The sequence below is a fragment of the Erigeron canadensis genome, chromosome 6, assembly GCF_010389155.1.
Source record: "Erigeron canadensis isolate Cc75 chromosome 6, C_canadensis_v1, whole genome shotgun sequence".
Lineage (NCBI taxonomy): Eukaryota > Viridiplantae > Streptophyta > Magnoliopsida > Asterales > Asteraceae > Erigeron > Erigeron canadensis.
Genome location: NC_057766.1, coordinates 36,934,508 through 36,951,498, shown reverse-complemented (window position 1 = coordinate 36,951,498; position 16,991 = coordinate 36,934,508). Strand labels below are relative to the sequence as shown.

The following is a 16,991-nucleotide window of genomic DNA, read 5'->3' as shown; positions in this document are numbered from 1 at the left end:
TTTTGTACCACCAAACTTTAATATGATTTAAAATTCAGTTTTTACATTTGAATATTTCAATTCTTTTTTAAGTATATTTTATATTTAAACGTATAAGTATTTTCTTTTATCCATATGTTAATTCTTATATTGATAATGTTGTAAAATTCATGTACTTGACACAGATCTAAAATCTAGTTAAAACTAAATAAATATTTAAAAAGTTTAAATAAAAATAAAATAAAGAAACCTTCGTTGAATGACTAAATCGTTAACTAGAAAAACAATAAATATGATAACTTTGACAATTTTGTGATAATCTCTAAATATATATAAAAGAGATCCCTTAATTCATAATTGAATAATTGAAGAAATATGGACCCTTAGATGAAGTTCAACTTTTAATTAGAGTCATTAGATCAAATGATGATGTCATATACATTATTTAACTTTTTAGATTTAATTTTGTATTAATAAATTAAAATTATTATTATTTCCTTATTTAAGTTTGTAGACATTAATAATTAATATTTTTAATTATATAATTATGGAAACTAATATTTTTATATTATACATCATTATTTATCTTTATAATTAATTTCCAGTTTATTTACAATAAAAATTTCTTTTTTGATGTAATATGTTTTTATTAAATTATATTTTTGTATAGAATTTTTATCATATAACGAATAAAATTTGGTTATAAGGATTTTTGTATAGGATTTTTATCATATAACGTTTTTATTAAATCGATATTTTTAAAACCGAACCGGATGTCAAACCGGCCTTCTTGATAAATAATTAAAAAACAAATATGGAGTCTATAGTAAGATATCACAATTATATATCAAAAAAATAACTGTATGAAAATTGCAATGATATTATGCATAATTTTAACTTAGATTACCACAACATACGATATATAGATTGATAAATAAATTACTTAGTAATTTTTGTGTATAACTAAATTATGTATGAAAATTGCAATGATATTATGCATAATTTTAACTTAGATTACCACAACATGCGATATATAGATTGATAAATAAATTACTTAGTAATTTTTGTGTATAACTAAATTATTCAAGCAAAATGTTAAAGCACAAGTACAATGACAATGCAGACATATCTAGATGAATGAAAGATATCTAAATAAACGAAAACCTTTCTTAGCGAGACTTCTAATAGATGATGTATCAATTTTCAACTGTCTGGTCACTATTAATCGGAATCTAAACGACCACTAATGTAACTTCATGTTTTTTAGTGGTTTAATTCATACCTGGTTAAATATTTATCAACTTATGATATTATAAAAATTTAACATGTAATTAATTATATATATTTCCCGCATATTACGCAGGTAATAATCTAGTTACATCACAGTCTAATTTACTTACGACAAACAACATGTTAATGACTTCAAATAATCAATATCAATATTATTATTATATATTATTTATATATAAATATGGTATGGCATGTTATAATAATTAAGGAGGGTATTTTTTGACAAATTATATAAAGTATAAGTATTAGTATTATCATTTAATAAAGATGAAATAATTAAATCTGATCTAATGACTCTAAATTAAAGATAGATATCATCTAAGAGTTCCTATTTGTTTAGAAATGAATTTAGGACCTTGTTATATATATATTGGTAGATTCTTTTTCCAATGGACGGGTAGTCTTAAAATATATTAATCAAAGTTAAAAATTTAGAATTTAAATATATTAAATAGATATACCAAAATCAACTTGGAAATTTGCTAGCTGAATAGCCACCCCATCGGTCAAAATACTCCAAAAATTATCCGCCCAAAGAAGAAACATACGAAAATTAACTCCATATAAATATTGATTCAAGTTTACCTCTTTTTTTTAACTTTAGTTAAATAAAAAATTTACAGTTTCTTATATTTCTAAAAGTGTAAACTTTAAAAAAGTATAATTAATTCTTTTTAAATTGAGTTAAAGTGTAAATTGGTGATGAAAAATCAAAAAGTGTAAGTTAATTATTTTAAATTGGGTTAAAGTGTAACTTAGTGATGGGAAACCAAAAAGTGTAAATTAATTGTTTTAGATTAGGGTTAAAGTGTAAATTAATAATGGAAAACCAAAAAATGTAAATTAATTTAGATTAATATTAAAAAATTAGAGGATTAATAAAGAGAGAGGATTAGACTAAGAAAGTGGATTAAGGATGCCAAGTGTACCCCAACTCCTTTTTTTAGTTATGTTATAGATTTTTTTCCTTGTCTATTGTTTAATACTTATCGACGTTTAAATGGATCTTTGTCATGTCCATATATCGTAGACGAAGACTAGTAATATTTCAGGATTATTGACACGTGTATAAAGATAGTACTCCTACTTCACATTCAATACTATCTTAAGTTTATAATTTTCTAACGATGTATAATTTACAATACAATTAACTATTACTAACACACTTATGTCATATTTTCCCTTTTATTAACAGTTTATTATGAGTTTTATTAACTTTTACTGACACACTTGTATACTATGGAATATACAAGCCAGTGATTTATGCATATCGAGCTGAGGTTGCGGAATGTTGTCGTTGGACTTTTAGAAAAGACACAACCCCATTAAATATGTTATTTGGATCTGGATTATATCGACTTGTACGAAAATACATTGCACAAATTATGACTTGTATAAAGATTTATTGCACAGCTTCATGCTTGGATCGAGTATGCTTAATTAAACGCATTAAAATTTGTAACTATCACATATGTCTGCCAAACCCTATTGAATTCAGTTGTGATATGTTGTGAATTCTTTTGATATAATTTTATTTTGAAAATAAGCAACGGATAGATGGCTAATACTGACATGTGGATGTGCTCACGCCGATTCGACTCCTGACAATGTCCTAAAGAGTTTGCTCCTCATAAGTTATATGAGTATAACATTGCTAAAGCCCTCTCATTACATTTGGGAGTGGCAGGATTGATCTCTAAAATCTAGTGATTGGAATCATTAATAAATGGATAATGATAAATCAACTTAATTGGTGTGTATAAAGATTTGTCTAATAGTAAGATGACGTGAAAAAATCAAGGGGCAAGATTAGAAAAGAGAATTAGTGAAATCCACATGTCAAAAATCTTAAGGTTTAGGTTGATTTTTAGACATATAAATTAGGTAAATTAATCATTTTACTTCATTAAATACAAAGTATTTCCTTTATCTATAATTCTATACTATATTACTCGTATAAAAATAATGGTCTCCATTACATCAGTTATTTATACCTATAAGTGAAGTGATGATAAGCGAGTCACGCGTGGCGTTTACCCAGCCTATACTCCTAAGCATCTTATGTGTCCAATTGGACGTAGTGATTGTATTCTTTATCACCTTGATTATGGTGATCAACCTCAAGTACACAAGTCCTCAAACAATAAGGGTGGGCGAGGGCTTCCCCACTCCTACCCTCCCCTCCCTGATTTTTCTTCTCCTCCCTTCCCCCTCCCCGAAACTTAGGAGCACTTCACCACCTCTCCCCTCCCCTCCCCTCCCCTCTCCCCTCCCCACCCTTTTCTATTTAATTTCATTTCTATTTATTTTTAAAACTAAAACATGTTATTTAATAAACTAAAACTAATACAACTTAAAAACACAAATAAAACACATAATCTTATTCAAACATACGAAAACAAGTAAAACATACAACTTAATCAACACAAACATACAACTAAGGCGCCGGCCATCCGTACTGCTCACAAAGGGCGCGTTTCTGCGCCAAAACCATCTCCAACATCAGCCCGCTGAGGTGATCGTGTGGCCTGATCACGAAGTCCATATCATTCTGTCGCTGCTGACTCTGGACCATCCGTGTCATCTCCTCCTCCCGTTTCTTCCTAGCCTCCTCCGCCGCCATATAGCTATCCATCATCGCCTTCTGCATCTGCATCTTCTCCTCCCGAGCTCGTTTTTTATCCTCATTGTCGCATTTCAACTCCGCGACCATCTTCAAGAACTCCTCAGATGTAGTAGAGGCGGAAGAAGCAGCCTGCTTACCCTTAGCTTTACGGCGGGGTGGCACGGGTCTAGCCTGATGTACTGGTGCATCATCCATGTCGTTCCCTCCCTCCTCTTCTTGCTCCAAGTGGTCCTCATTCAAGTCAATATGGACCGACGGCTCCCCTGATGAACGTACATGGACAAACCCTTCCGTTCTTGCCCTTTTGCTACCCGACTCCTCACAAATCCCCTCCAAAGTAAGAACCTCCGACCATTTCGGTCCTCTCCTCAAAACTTGCCACGCCTCTACATGCGGAAACCCGGACTTGTTATTGTATTTCCGCATATACAATGTCACGGCCGACTTAAACACATCCTCGTCACTTTGGCCACTCGACATCTTACTTTTCTTCACATTGTAAATACCACAAAAACCCGACACCTTATGCTTCAAATCCTTCCATTTCGACCGACACATTTCTGGGGTACGTCCCGACTCACGGTTCAAGTGTGAGTCCAACTGAAACTTCACCTTCTTCCAAAACGAACCCGCCGTTTGGGCGTTTCCGACGTATGGATCCTCGGAAACGTTTAACCAAGCTTTTGCCAAACACGCCTCTTCATCCTTCCCCCAATTTCGACACTCTCTTTTACCTTTAACCGAGACTTGGGTCTCGGGTATTGCTTCCACCTCTTCCTCCCCCACGTCTTCTTCTTCTTCTTCTTCTTCTTCATCTTGAACCTGCTGAGTCGCGAAGTGTGATGATAAACCAACTGCGAAACCCGAAAACCGGGGTTGAGTTTCATTCGCAAAACCCGAAAACCCGGTATTCGGTTGGACACTTGACAGGACAGATTCGAAAAACAATGGATCCATACTATTCAAAAAATCTTCAACACGTTGTGGCCAATACACATCTTCGGCCGTATTATTTTGCGAAGGAGGAGGTAGCATAATATCGCGATTGTTTGGCGGTGGCGCGTTTCTTCGTTTTTTGGGTAGATTTGAGTAAGTGGGTTCTTTTAGTTTCTTCCCCCTATTCATTTTTGTGGGTTTAGATGGATGATTTGGTTGAAAAAAAAAAATGAAGAAGAAAGAATGGAGGAGGGTGTTCGGCCAGAAAGAAAAGAAAAGAAAAAGTGAGGAAGAAAAGAGATCGAGAAGAGAAAGAGGAGGGGGACCCACGTTTTTTTCTTTTTTTGTAACGGTCAAAAAAGTGGGCACCCAAACCGGCACCACTGTGCCCAGGCTCCTCCCTTCCCCACCAGTACCGGGGGGTCGGAGCGGTGTTCCTTCCGGTACCGACCCGGTGCCTCACCCACTCCGTCCACCCTAATAGTCTTGGCGGGCTTCAAGAAGAAGTTGAGGCGAGGCGACTATAGGCCCAATCTTTTCCACCTCCAAAATTTTAATCCTATACATTGTCTTTAGGTGCAAATACCAGTTACTTGTCTTTAGAGGTGCAAATACCAGTTAACCGGTTCCGGTTATTTTTTTTAGTAACCGAAACTGATTATTTTTTTTTAAAAAATAACCGGTTACTATGTTCTAAAACTAGAACCGATCTAACCGGTTTCGGTTAATAATAACCGGTTAAACCTATTTTGGTTTTTTTTAACCGGCCTCGCAACAAATAAAAAGAAAAGAAAAGGACGAGTGGAGGGTGATGATTGGTTGGTCAACGATTCAACATACTCTAAATGAAATAAAAAGTTGGCTTGTTGAGCTGCTTGTGTAACATCTCGCTTTACCACAACACAATATTGTCCGCTTTGGCTGCAGGCTCACGGCTTTGTTTCTGGTTGCTCGGACAAACTTCCCAGAAGGGTCACCCATATGGCATTATGGCCGCCCGAGCACGCTTAACTGTGGAGTTCTTCTCTCATCCACAGCCAATGCGCCCAAAACGCATTGTATTATGTAAGGCCAATGATGTCACTTATATCCAGGATCCCCCTTGTATGTTAAGATATATGCTTATATCAACATATATTTACAAGACAATCTAAAGCATGCATCTTAACATACAAGGGGGATCATGGATATTAATGACATCATTGGTCTTAAATAACACAACGCGTTTTGGGTGCATTGGCTGTGGATGAGAGGAGAACTCCACAGTTAAGTGTGCTCGGGTGGCAGTAATGTCAAATGGGTGACCCTTCTGGGAAGTTTGCCTAAGTAACCAGAAACAAAGTTGTGAGTCTGCGGGCAAAGCGGGGTGTTACAAGTGGTATCAAAGCAACCCTTGGATTGTTAGGAGTGTATGGCACACTTGTAGAACTCAACGAGGACGTTGAGTTGTGTTGAGGGGGTGTGAAAGCATGCATCTTAACATACAAGGGGGATCCTGAATATAAGTGACATCATTGGTCTTACATAACATAACGCGTTTTGGGCGCATTGGCTGTGGATGAGAGGAGAACTTCACAGTTAAGCGTGCTCGGGTGGCAGTAATGCCAAATGGGTGTCCTTTTTGGGAAGTTTGCTCGAGTAACCAGAAACAAAGCCGTGAGCCTGCGGACAAAACGGACAATATTGTGTTGTGGTAAGGCGGGGTGTTACAATTTGTTTCTCCCATGTGCACACCACATACTCAAAGAAATGATATAATTGAATTATGAGCAGCTTTGTCTACCCACCGCCACCAAATCTTCAAATTTTGGAACACTTCTTTTTCTTCTTCTTCTTCTGCAAACCTCTGGCCATCATCATCAATTACAAACCTCCGGCCATCATCATCATCAACAACAAACAAAACCTCTGGCCACGGCTAGACACCGTAGTCGTTGCCGTTGGAGCCTCTGCAAATGATTCAATACGTGGTAACTAGTAGAATGCTTAATGTATGTATTTTCAATCAATCAATCCGTGGTAAGGTTTTATGTATTCTCTTTTTCTTTCTCTTATCCCATTCTTTGTGTATATATATATATATCATTAATAATATATAGGTTAACCGGTTATAGGTTAATTTTACTTAAAAAAAATGTAAGTAAAGAAGTTGATTATGATATTCTTAAAAAACACAATTTAATACAATATAAAACTAAAAACCAAAAACCTAAATTCTTTTAAAGCTGCATATACGACTACTAGTGTTAATACCGTACGATATACGGTAGCTATATAGATTGTATCATAAAGAAATTTGAATATGCTTCATACATGATTTGTGAGTATGAAATAAATTGTGGTTAAAGTAAACCAATTATTTAAAGTAAATTATAATAAACAGTAATGATAAATATAGTATATGTTTAGTTAGAGTTTTGGAGTTAATCTAAATTGTTACAATCACATCTAAATCGAAACTTGTAAGCATACCCAGATAACGACAAATAGCCTTGTAATTTTCGGATCGTAACCTCAAATTTTTGAAGTTTTTATGTTAATGACTTATTATTATATGTAATATAAATAATAAGAGGTGAAAATTTGAGGAAAAAAAATTATTAATGAAAAAACGATTAATCAAATAAGGTTATAATATCTTTTATATTAATAAGTCAAGATTTAAAGTTTAATTCTAAGTCTAATAAGGAAATTGAATTTATATACAATTAAAAAAGCTAATTTAGTAAGATAAATAAATTAAAGGGATTAGTTTCCTCGAATGTAAGAAACTTTGAACAAATGTCTATTGTAGGAAATAACTAAAGTTGTGTGTATTGTATGTAAACAACTTTGATATAATATTTATTGTATGTAAGAATTTCGTTTAAACAAATTAAAATCTGACAAGTGGCACCTGTATATGGTTGGCACGTATGTTTTCTTACATAAAATAAACATTTTTTCAAGTTACTTACATACAATACACATAACTTTAGTTTTTTCCTACTATAGACATTCGGTCAAAGATATTTACATTTTAGGAAACTAATCCCTAAATTAAAAAGACACGTGTCGATGAATAATTACGTCACGTGTCGTTACAAAGACATCTCAATCCTGTTTTAGTTTATTGGTAGATACCTCATATATAATTAGTATAAAGTAAATTGTTATAAGATTATTAAGATGTACAACATCGATTCAATTCAGTTATGATATCAATATCAAAGGTTGTAGATATAACTATTGTTAAAAGATTGAGATGTACAACATCAATCCAATTCAGTCATGGATATATCAATTTCAAAGGGTGTAGATATAACTCCGTTAAAGTATGACTTAGAATGTAACACATATAGCCAAACTCATTGGCAAACTCTGGTTGTATAGTTATTATAAGATTATCCGCATCAGTTCAAGATATCCTTCTAACAAACATCCTAATCAACATGCTACGTCAGTTTTTCATCCATCTTTCCCACAAACACTTTTTACCCACAACAGTAATATATTCATCATTCTTACAAACAATCATATAAATTCCAAAGTAATTTTTGTCTTTTACTTTTATCTTTCCTCATCCTTCTCTACAAACAACTATAGATGGACATCCTCCATGTCACCACCCACATCAATAATCTTCCTACAAACACCCTCCATGTCACCACAAATTTCTTATGAACATCCTTGTTATGAACATCCTTGTTGTGGATGATCTAAGTATATATAGCTAGACTTACCAAAATTCAACACTTTTATAAATTGAAAACGCTATCGCCGGTTAACCTGTGGATGTATCAATTACGCCAATATTTTTCAAAATCACATTAGAGGCTCTGTCGTCAAGGCCTCCTCAACTTCTGAAATCTGTCGCAGGCTTTGCAGTTCGTTAATAGCTTGCTGTATTGATTTTGAAAGGTGTTTCAGTGATAGGACAAGGTTTTTATAATTTTGCTTTGGTATCATGTGAATTAGTTTGGGGGGTTACTCCATTTGGTTAGAATTTCGAGTTGGGTCAGCTCTGATGCACTTACATTCAAAACAAACTTTAGCCGCATATAATAATAATAATAATAATTTCAAACTTAAATTAGAAAAAATTTAAAATACATTAGTATTAATATATCATTAGTATCATATTTATATATTGTATTAACTAATCGATATTTCATATATATGTATCAGGATATTTTGACCCATAATTGATACAGTTTTCCAATATGTTGTTTAATGTTTCCAACTCGATCAATTATGTGATGTCCAACTATCAACGTAGTTTTTGTTGGATATTTTAGTGTAATTGGGTTAATTTATTTGATCAATAACGTCATAATAATACATCATATAGGATTGGTGATGCGGAGTGCACGCCTATTTGAATTAATTATAACCTTAGGGGCGAAGTCCCTAAGGTACGGGGGTTCGGGGGCAGCGCCCCTGGGAGTGGGGTCCAAGGGGCAGAGCCCCTGGCTGGGGTCGAGCTGTTATGGTGAAAACTCTTCCGAAAATTTTATTTTTGGAATTCGAGGGACTAATTTTGCCAAATTCGAAACATAATATTTAACTGCCTAATGGCAGTTTTTGGGACTAATTATATCCCGTTTTTATGATGGATCGTTACTTCTTTTTCTTTTTCTTTTTTTTTTCCTCTGGTTCTGTTCTCTCAAATACATACACACAAAACATTTTTAATCTTTGATTGTATCCGATTGAATAGTTTGGGTGAACCGCCAATTAATTCAATCCGAAAGCGATTACGTGCCTTTAAAGATTGACTATATCCAGTTATTTTGTTTGTTATCTCGAAATTCCCCAACAGTTTCAAGCATAGAACTCATAAAAAGGAACTCGCCACGACCATCTCATCCCATTTAACATATGTATGAACTATTTCCATCTCCAAAACCATTTTTGCTACAAAAGTGTCATATCTTTACTACATTATAAAACATTTGTTCATTTTATTCTTTCAACTTTAAGTAAGTGAAAACCCTAAAATACCCTATCACTTATTCATAATATTTTTAGAAGAAATCTTAACCACTCATTTTTTTTTTATCTTTCTTCAAATCTCAACCACTTATTTTTTCGCTCTCCTCCACAAATCAATTTATTTCTCTAATTCATTTTAAATCTTTTATCTCAAAAACCGTATATCGATAAATTATAAAAATTATATGTGTGTTCTTAAAATTTCATGTTTTTTCATTAAAGATGTCATTCGATATACTTTCGACGAATTTTTAAATCCGAAGGCGGAGACTGGACGGCTAAGGCATTTGACTATCACCCTCTATGACTTATCAAACTCTATAACCTCCCCAAAATCTCACCGCCGCAACATGCTGGTACTTTGTCTCGTATTAAGTGGTTAAAACGTACCTTTTTATACTTTTGGACTCCATCCACAAGAATAAAACCACCACGACTCGGTCGTGGGTGATCTATGTAGAAACGGAGTCAAAGAGATGAATGAGTTTAAGTAGTTGGCTTAAACTTTGGAGATAAAGCTTCCAAAACATAGTAGTCTATAGATTTGGTATTTTATTTACCAGACAGATTTTCCTTTTTTTACAACACGCGCATTCTTTGATTTTCCATATGTGCATGATACCACTTCACAAGGATTATGAAAAATAAAAACTACTCTTACATCTACAAATGGATTAAGCTCACACTTCTCTCCAGTCTTTGTATATAACTAAGAGAGTATATGAAAAATCTTACATGACATCTTTTTTTAAATGACATGTAGGATTTTAGCTTAGTTGTCAAATTATTATAATTTTCGATTATTTTAAGTTTAATATTAATTAATTATTATTTAATATTAATCAGAGTAATAGATATTCATTATGTTGTATATTTTATACATATACGTATATAAAATTTTTTTTTTGTTAGATTTGGATAACATCAAACCCCTTTGATGCATGACTTATCTAATTAGACTATTTATCATGATATTAATCTAATTAAATATTAATAATAACAAGAAACATGTGAGTATATCTAGACGATAAATTATTTTGTTCTAAGTTGAGCTTGAATATATCATGTATGTATTATTTACTGTACATTTCTTATACTATATTAAAAGATAAATTAGATTTGAAATTATATCTCTATAACTAAGAGATGATATGTTTTTTTTTACAAGCCTTTTTTAGTTTTTTGCCATATTAGATTTTTAATTAGTTTCCATTTTTCTATTTAGTTTGCTACATTTATGTTGGCATGCATGATATTTTAATCCTAATCATCAATCATATAACTAATCATTAATATGAGTAATTTTTTCATTCTCAATATGAGTATAAAGATGTTTATATATATTATATTATGTTTTTATTTATTAATTCAATGATAACTTTTTTTCAATTGTAATTGTTTATTATATTATTTTTTTTAAGAATATTTATTATATTATATTATTAGATATATATCGTAAAAAATATTTTTATGATATATAAATATTTATGCTTCATTCGTCATGCTTTAACATATTTGGCGTATATCATATATTTATATATTATAATTTTATCGTTTGGATCAGTCGTAATCTGAACAGTTTTTATATTATCATAAATTATGAGTAATTATAGACATCGTTTTTTCCATTTAATGTGTTATATTTATGTTGTCATGTATGATCTTAAGCATCAATTTTAATTCTAATCATCAATCATAATCCTAGTTATTATTAACCAATAGGGTTGGTGGCTCATTGGTAAGGTCTTTGACCTTGGGAGGATCCCCTGAGTTCGAGTCTCACTTTTCACATTTGTGAGGTGGATTAATTGGGGTTTTTTCGAGAGTACTAGTTTACAGGCATACGTGTAATTTAATAGTAGGAGTATAATAGATAGTCGTTCCAAAAAAAAAAAATCCTAATTATTAATAAATATTTTTAATTTTTTATATGAGTATAAAAATGTTTACATTATATTGTGTTTTTTTATTAATTTTATAATAATTATTTTTTTTTAAATGAGATTGTTTATTATATCATGTTTATTTTTTTTGAAAAGTCTTTATTTTATTATATATATTAGATATATATCTTAAAAAAATATTTTTATCATTTATAAATATCTATGTTTCATTAATCATACTTTAACACATTTGACTTATGTCAGATATTTATTACTATAATTTTATTGTTTGCATAAAATTTATATTATTTTAAATTATGAATAATAATGTAACTATAAATTATTGTAATTTATCACACAATGTGCGGATTTAATCTAGTTTATAACTAAACTGGTAATCTTTGAACGGTATATACGTGTTTCCTTCTCTTATCAACTAGACTACTAGCTTACAAGTTGGTTTTGTAAATGTTTATAAAGCTTGGATTAATGTCCTGTAGAACTATCCAATTGGATCACTAAACTTTGCATTTCATAGAAAACTTAGTCTATTTAAAATATGAAATTTTAAAATCAGAACTCAACGAAGATATGTCACCTAAGTAAGATTTCAAGCATCAGAGGGTTTCATACAATCACAAGATATTTACTTGGATTAGTCAATTATTATTTTTTTAAATCAAGAAAATTTATTATGATAAGAATAATAATTTTGAAGTTTTTTATTTTTAAAAAAAATAGAATTAGTTCGATATCAGAGAGTGACGCAATTGAACATTTTGTAAAAGTTTACTGTAATATAATTGAGTGACCCATTAACCCTTAAATAACGGCAATATACCCAACAGCCCCATCACTGTTTCTGACTCAAAATGCAGACATGCAAGGTACAGTGGTAACAGCTTTTCATAGCACCCATGTTAACAACAAGCACATCAAGTTAGCAAAGCCTAGGATAGGGGGGAAACGTAGATTCCAAATTAAAGGCAGGACCAATACTTGTATCTATTTGTACTGTTTCTAACCACATGTCAACCAAAAACCTTGTGTGTAAAAAACAAGCAAAATGGCCCCTATTTGACTTTTGAACACCTGGCTAAGAGTACATGTACTTTGTGCACAACTGATGATGCAACAGAGGTGAAAACCCAAATATGGTTTATTGAATAATCAATGTCCAAATTGTATTGCAGATGTTTATATGTTACCCAAGTACAAAGTCATGCATGCTTCAACCACATTTTGTTTATTGACAACTAGCTAATCATGGTGCAAGGATTAAAGGTTTTTCATTGGCATAGTCCCTGAACTTATCAAACGATTTAGAAAGTTGTATACAAGAATATGTCAATCCAATGCCTATCACGTGTTATAAAATGAATCATATCACCATGTGTCGCTTAATCTAAGTAGTGTACTAGTGTTCTCTATGTTCAACGTTTAAAGTAATAATAATGGGGCACGTCACCAGTACTTTTAATGGACGAATTGTAATGATGGTGAATTCGCGGTTGATAATGAGCAGCAGCTGATAATGATGATGAAGCAGTGTTTGTTGTATTACCGAATCCTGATGATGCTGCAGCAAAGAAGAGGGGAGCTGTGTATGGACCTTGAACCGGGCATACCCAATTTGGAGGAGATCCCATTCTCTTCTCTGTTGCTGTTCCCTGATCATCATGGCCGAGCAGATTTAATTTCTTATACAACTAAAAAATTTATTAGGCCTTTATACTTTCGTAAGTACAAATTACAAATTAAGAAAATATAATGACGGGTTAATCCGTTGACTTTATACCCATAATAAAACAAATTGGGCTGGTTGAAAATCTAGTTAATTAATAATAATATTTAATATCTACCATCAACATTTACATACCTGGTAAATAGGGAATAAACCAGTAGTCACAACACCATTCTGGTTAGGAGGGTGGGCATGAGACATTTGAGTTGCCAATGTCAAGGGTGTCGAGTGTTTTGTCTAAAAAAACAAGTAACAAAGCTGAAAGCTCACGTATGTACAAAATTGAACAAACAGTTCACATTAAAAACTCAACATTCATTCCATATGTTTATATTACTTACCATTGTTCTTCCACCTTCAGACATGTCGCCAAGAAGACTATTGATTTCGTGCAAGGTCCCCAAGTTGTCATTTGCCTTGTTACTACCTTCTGTTAAAGAGGGAGGAGCAATACCTAAATTTAAATCCACAGTTTGGATGTAGGCTGCAATAACAGATGAGTATAAATTACAAACCCAATCTAAATAATACGTAACATATTGAAATGCAATCAAAATATTCAGTAAACAATAGCTCAAAGGGGTTAGTTAGTACCTTCATTATCGGTGACGGAAGGTAACTCCCCCTCATATGAGTTGGGCTCAAAGTTGGTGACTGCTTCTTTTCCATTGCATTTTATAGCAGCTTTATCATAAGCCCTGATTATTTCGAAAGCATTGACACAATCATGTAAATGGAAGGCTCCAACGAAGTTGAAAAGAAAGATTCTATGCCGGAATATAACTTATGTGCTAACCTAGCAGCTTCTATTTCACTGTCAAACAAGCCAAGGTAGATGTACCTGCGGTGAACAATGCATGAAAAACGGTTATCAGAAACCACTTAAACACAATTAAACATAACTTATTGAGTTGACACAGATCTTATCATAATCAATATTTACATGCTAATTTTAGCATCCATGTGGCAAACTATAGTTGTCCCAGAAAAAAAATGTTGATAAATTTCAGATGTAGTCTTATAATTCTCACTTTTTCCCGAGAAATTGCCCCATTCGGGCTTCCCATCGACCACACTTATGCAGGGTAACTCCTCTATATTTTGAGCTTCCCCTAGAGAACCCGGTGCTCTGGCGGCGAAGAATATGCACAAACTCTTCTTTTGTCAAGTTCTTTATCTGCATAGCATAAGCCAGATAACATCATGTGCTAGTCCTTATTTCATTTCGTACTTAAACTATATTTAAAAGGCACTTAACCCCAAACCTGTTTAAGATCTTCCTCGTAATCACTTATATTAAAATTAATATCAGCATCAAGTCCCCTAAACTTAATTGCGGCCCGATCATACGCCCTATAACGATGATAAGTACATTACATCCATATGGCATGCTTCACATTAGTACATATGATGATTAAACAAAGCAAGCAAGAAAGAAACAAAATATATATAGTTGGTTACCTTGCAGCAGCATGTGCAGTGTCAAATCCACCTACAAAATCAAGTAGATACAATCAAACAATAACAAACATGTCACCTATTTGCCAAAATAACAGAATCATATTCACTTTCAATTCACAAACACATTATAGAATTCAATGCAATGCAATTCAATTAATCCATTATCATGTACCTAAATAAACTTGCTTCCCACAATCCCTGCAATAATAACACCAAAAAGATTATAAATAAAAAAGTATATCAAACCTAACTAAAACAATAAGTGCTCAAATGTACATCATGTTTCTCTTTAAAAAGTCTGTCTGATAGATTGAAATTTGACTCCTAACCTTAATGTTACTAAGCACACCTGATACCGTTAGGCTAAAAGCCCGTTGGTAAATATATACCATGTTAATTAGGATATTTAAGAGTGCATTATATAAGCTTATAGGAGTAATACATAGTAGATTTTGCACTAAGATAAACGAGTCGTAAAATGCAATAATTAGCGATAGCATACTCCCCCAAACAAGCAAACACCATCTGTATTGATATCATTACACTAAATGAAATTAGCTAGTTTTTTTATATATGTAAGAAAAAACTAACCATATATGCGATTCCCATCTTCCAGTTCTGCGATAAAACGTAACACCACGATACTGCGAACTACGAGGCCTAGGTCCTCTCCTACTCTTCCTAACCTGCTGCTTATGTTGCTGCTTTTGCCTTAACATAAATTCCTTCTGATCATCTCCGCCACAAATCTCCGGAAACAGCAGTTGCTCAGTTACCACATTCCTTGACCTTAAATCATCATTATCATCATCATCATCATCTTCTCGATTACTCGGTTTCAAAATATCGAACTTATAACCGCGATCCGAACACGAATAGGAGTGCTGTTCGTCGCCGTTGTTATCCGCATTTACCACAGATGAATTGGATGTAGCGCCGGAATATTCTAATTGACCGTCTAGTAACTGTTTACAGTTTCCGTTTTCATCCGTATAATTTGACATCAGATTAATTAGGTCTAACATATCACTAATTACTTGAGTAATTACTATCAAATTTCAGCTTCTTTGAGTTTAGTTTTCAAATTGCTTGCTCTGTTCAATCAAATTATTACAATCAATATCTACAGAAACAGAATTATATGTATATGTATATATCTATATATGAAAATCAAAATACGGAAATACGTATATATAGTAATTATAGATACATAAACATATGTGTGTGTGTGTGTATAGAGATAGAGATGCAGATGTATGTATTTGAGTTGAATAGAATAGAATGAGAGATGAGATGATAGTTGAAAAGAGAGAATAGTACTTTTTGTAATAGGCGACGGAATCAAGGCCGGCGGTTGTCTGCTTCCATTTTTAGATTTGAGAGAGGTAAAAATATCTTTTTATTTATAATTATTCAGGAGTGAGAGAGAATGGTGGGTGGGGGTGGGTTGATAGGGGAGTGAGGGAGGGAAACAGCAAACAAATAGAGAAATAGACACATGAAGACTAGTGTGCGTGACTGAGTGAAAATATGATGGGACGTGTGAAGGAAAATGCTGCTGGCGCGTATATTATACGAATATACCGGGTTTCAATCAATTTTCAAGTCTTATGAAATAAATGACCCAAACCCAATTACGAGACTCATTGGTAAGATTTTAGTGGCATGAGTTTATGTTTATTTACTTGCAGATAATCATGAAAATTGGTTATTTGGGGTTTATTTTGAAGTTTTGAGCTGGAATCTTCATAGTTTATTAATTACAACTTTATCATTTTTTTTCCCACATGATTGCATCATAAATTTTGTTAATGTTCTATACAAATTTTTTAAGTTTGCATATGGTTAGTATCTGACTGACCCGTTGACCAGTTCAACTGGGTTAACTAGCTAATATATAAAATAATTAGGCTGTCAGAAATGATGCATTTTATTAACGCCTAAAAGATGAATGATTTTCGCCATGTGATGCCACCTTGATCATCATGGGAGATGCCCCCTCTTTTTGGTGGGAGTGAAGCTCCAGATAAAAGGACAATTTGTAACCTTAAATTTTATAAAAGTGTAACAAATTTGGGCATTTCCATTTTGGACGGGC

At 32.7% G+C, this 16,991-nt stretch overlaps 2 protein-coding genes across 2 annotated transcripts; both read right to left on the bottom strand.

Moving 5' to 3' along the window:
- Positions 1-3,706: 3,706 nt before the first annotated feature.
- LOC122604808 (glutathione S-transferase T3-like) lies at positions 3,707-5,020 on the bottom strand. The gene has a single exon (XM_043777673.1). It carries the CDS (start codon positions 5,018-5,020, stop codon positions 3,707-3,709), a length of 1,314 nt encoding a protein of 437 aa, XP_043633608.1.
- Positions 5,021-12,846: 7,826 nt separating this feature from the next.
- Positions 12,847-16,327, bottom strand: LOC122604071 (APETALA2-like protein 3). The gene is made up of 11 exons (XM_043776972.1): positions 16,214-16,327; positions 15,485-15,987; positions 15,066-15,091; positions 14,894-14,924; positions 14,698-14,785; positions 14,464-14,609; positions 14,229-14,273; positions 14,027-14,130; positions 13,774-13,916; positions 13,568-13,669; positions 12,847-13,358 (listed from the first exon to the last, which is right to left on the bottom strand). The coding sequence occupies exons 2-11, from the start codon at positions 15,916-15,918 to the stop codon at positions 13,122-13,124; spliced, it is 1,356 nt and encodes a 451-aa protein (XP_043632907.1). The 5' UTR covers positions 15,919-15,987; positions 16,214-16,327; the 3' UTR covers positions 12,847-13,121.
- Between the last annotated feature and the right edge of the window lie 664 nt (positions 16,328-16,991).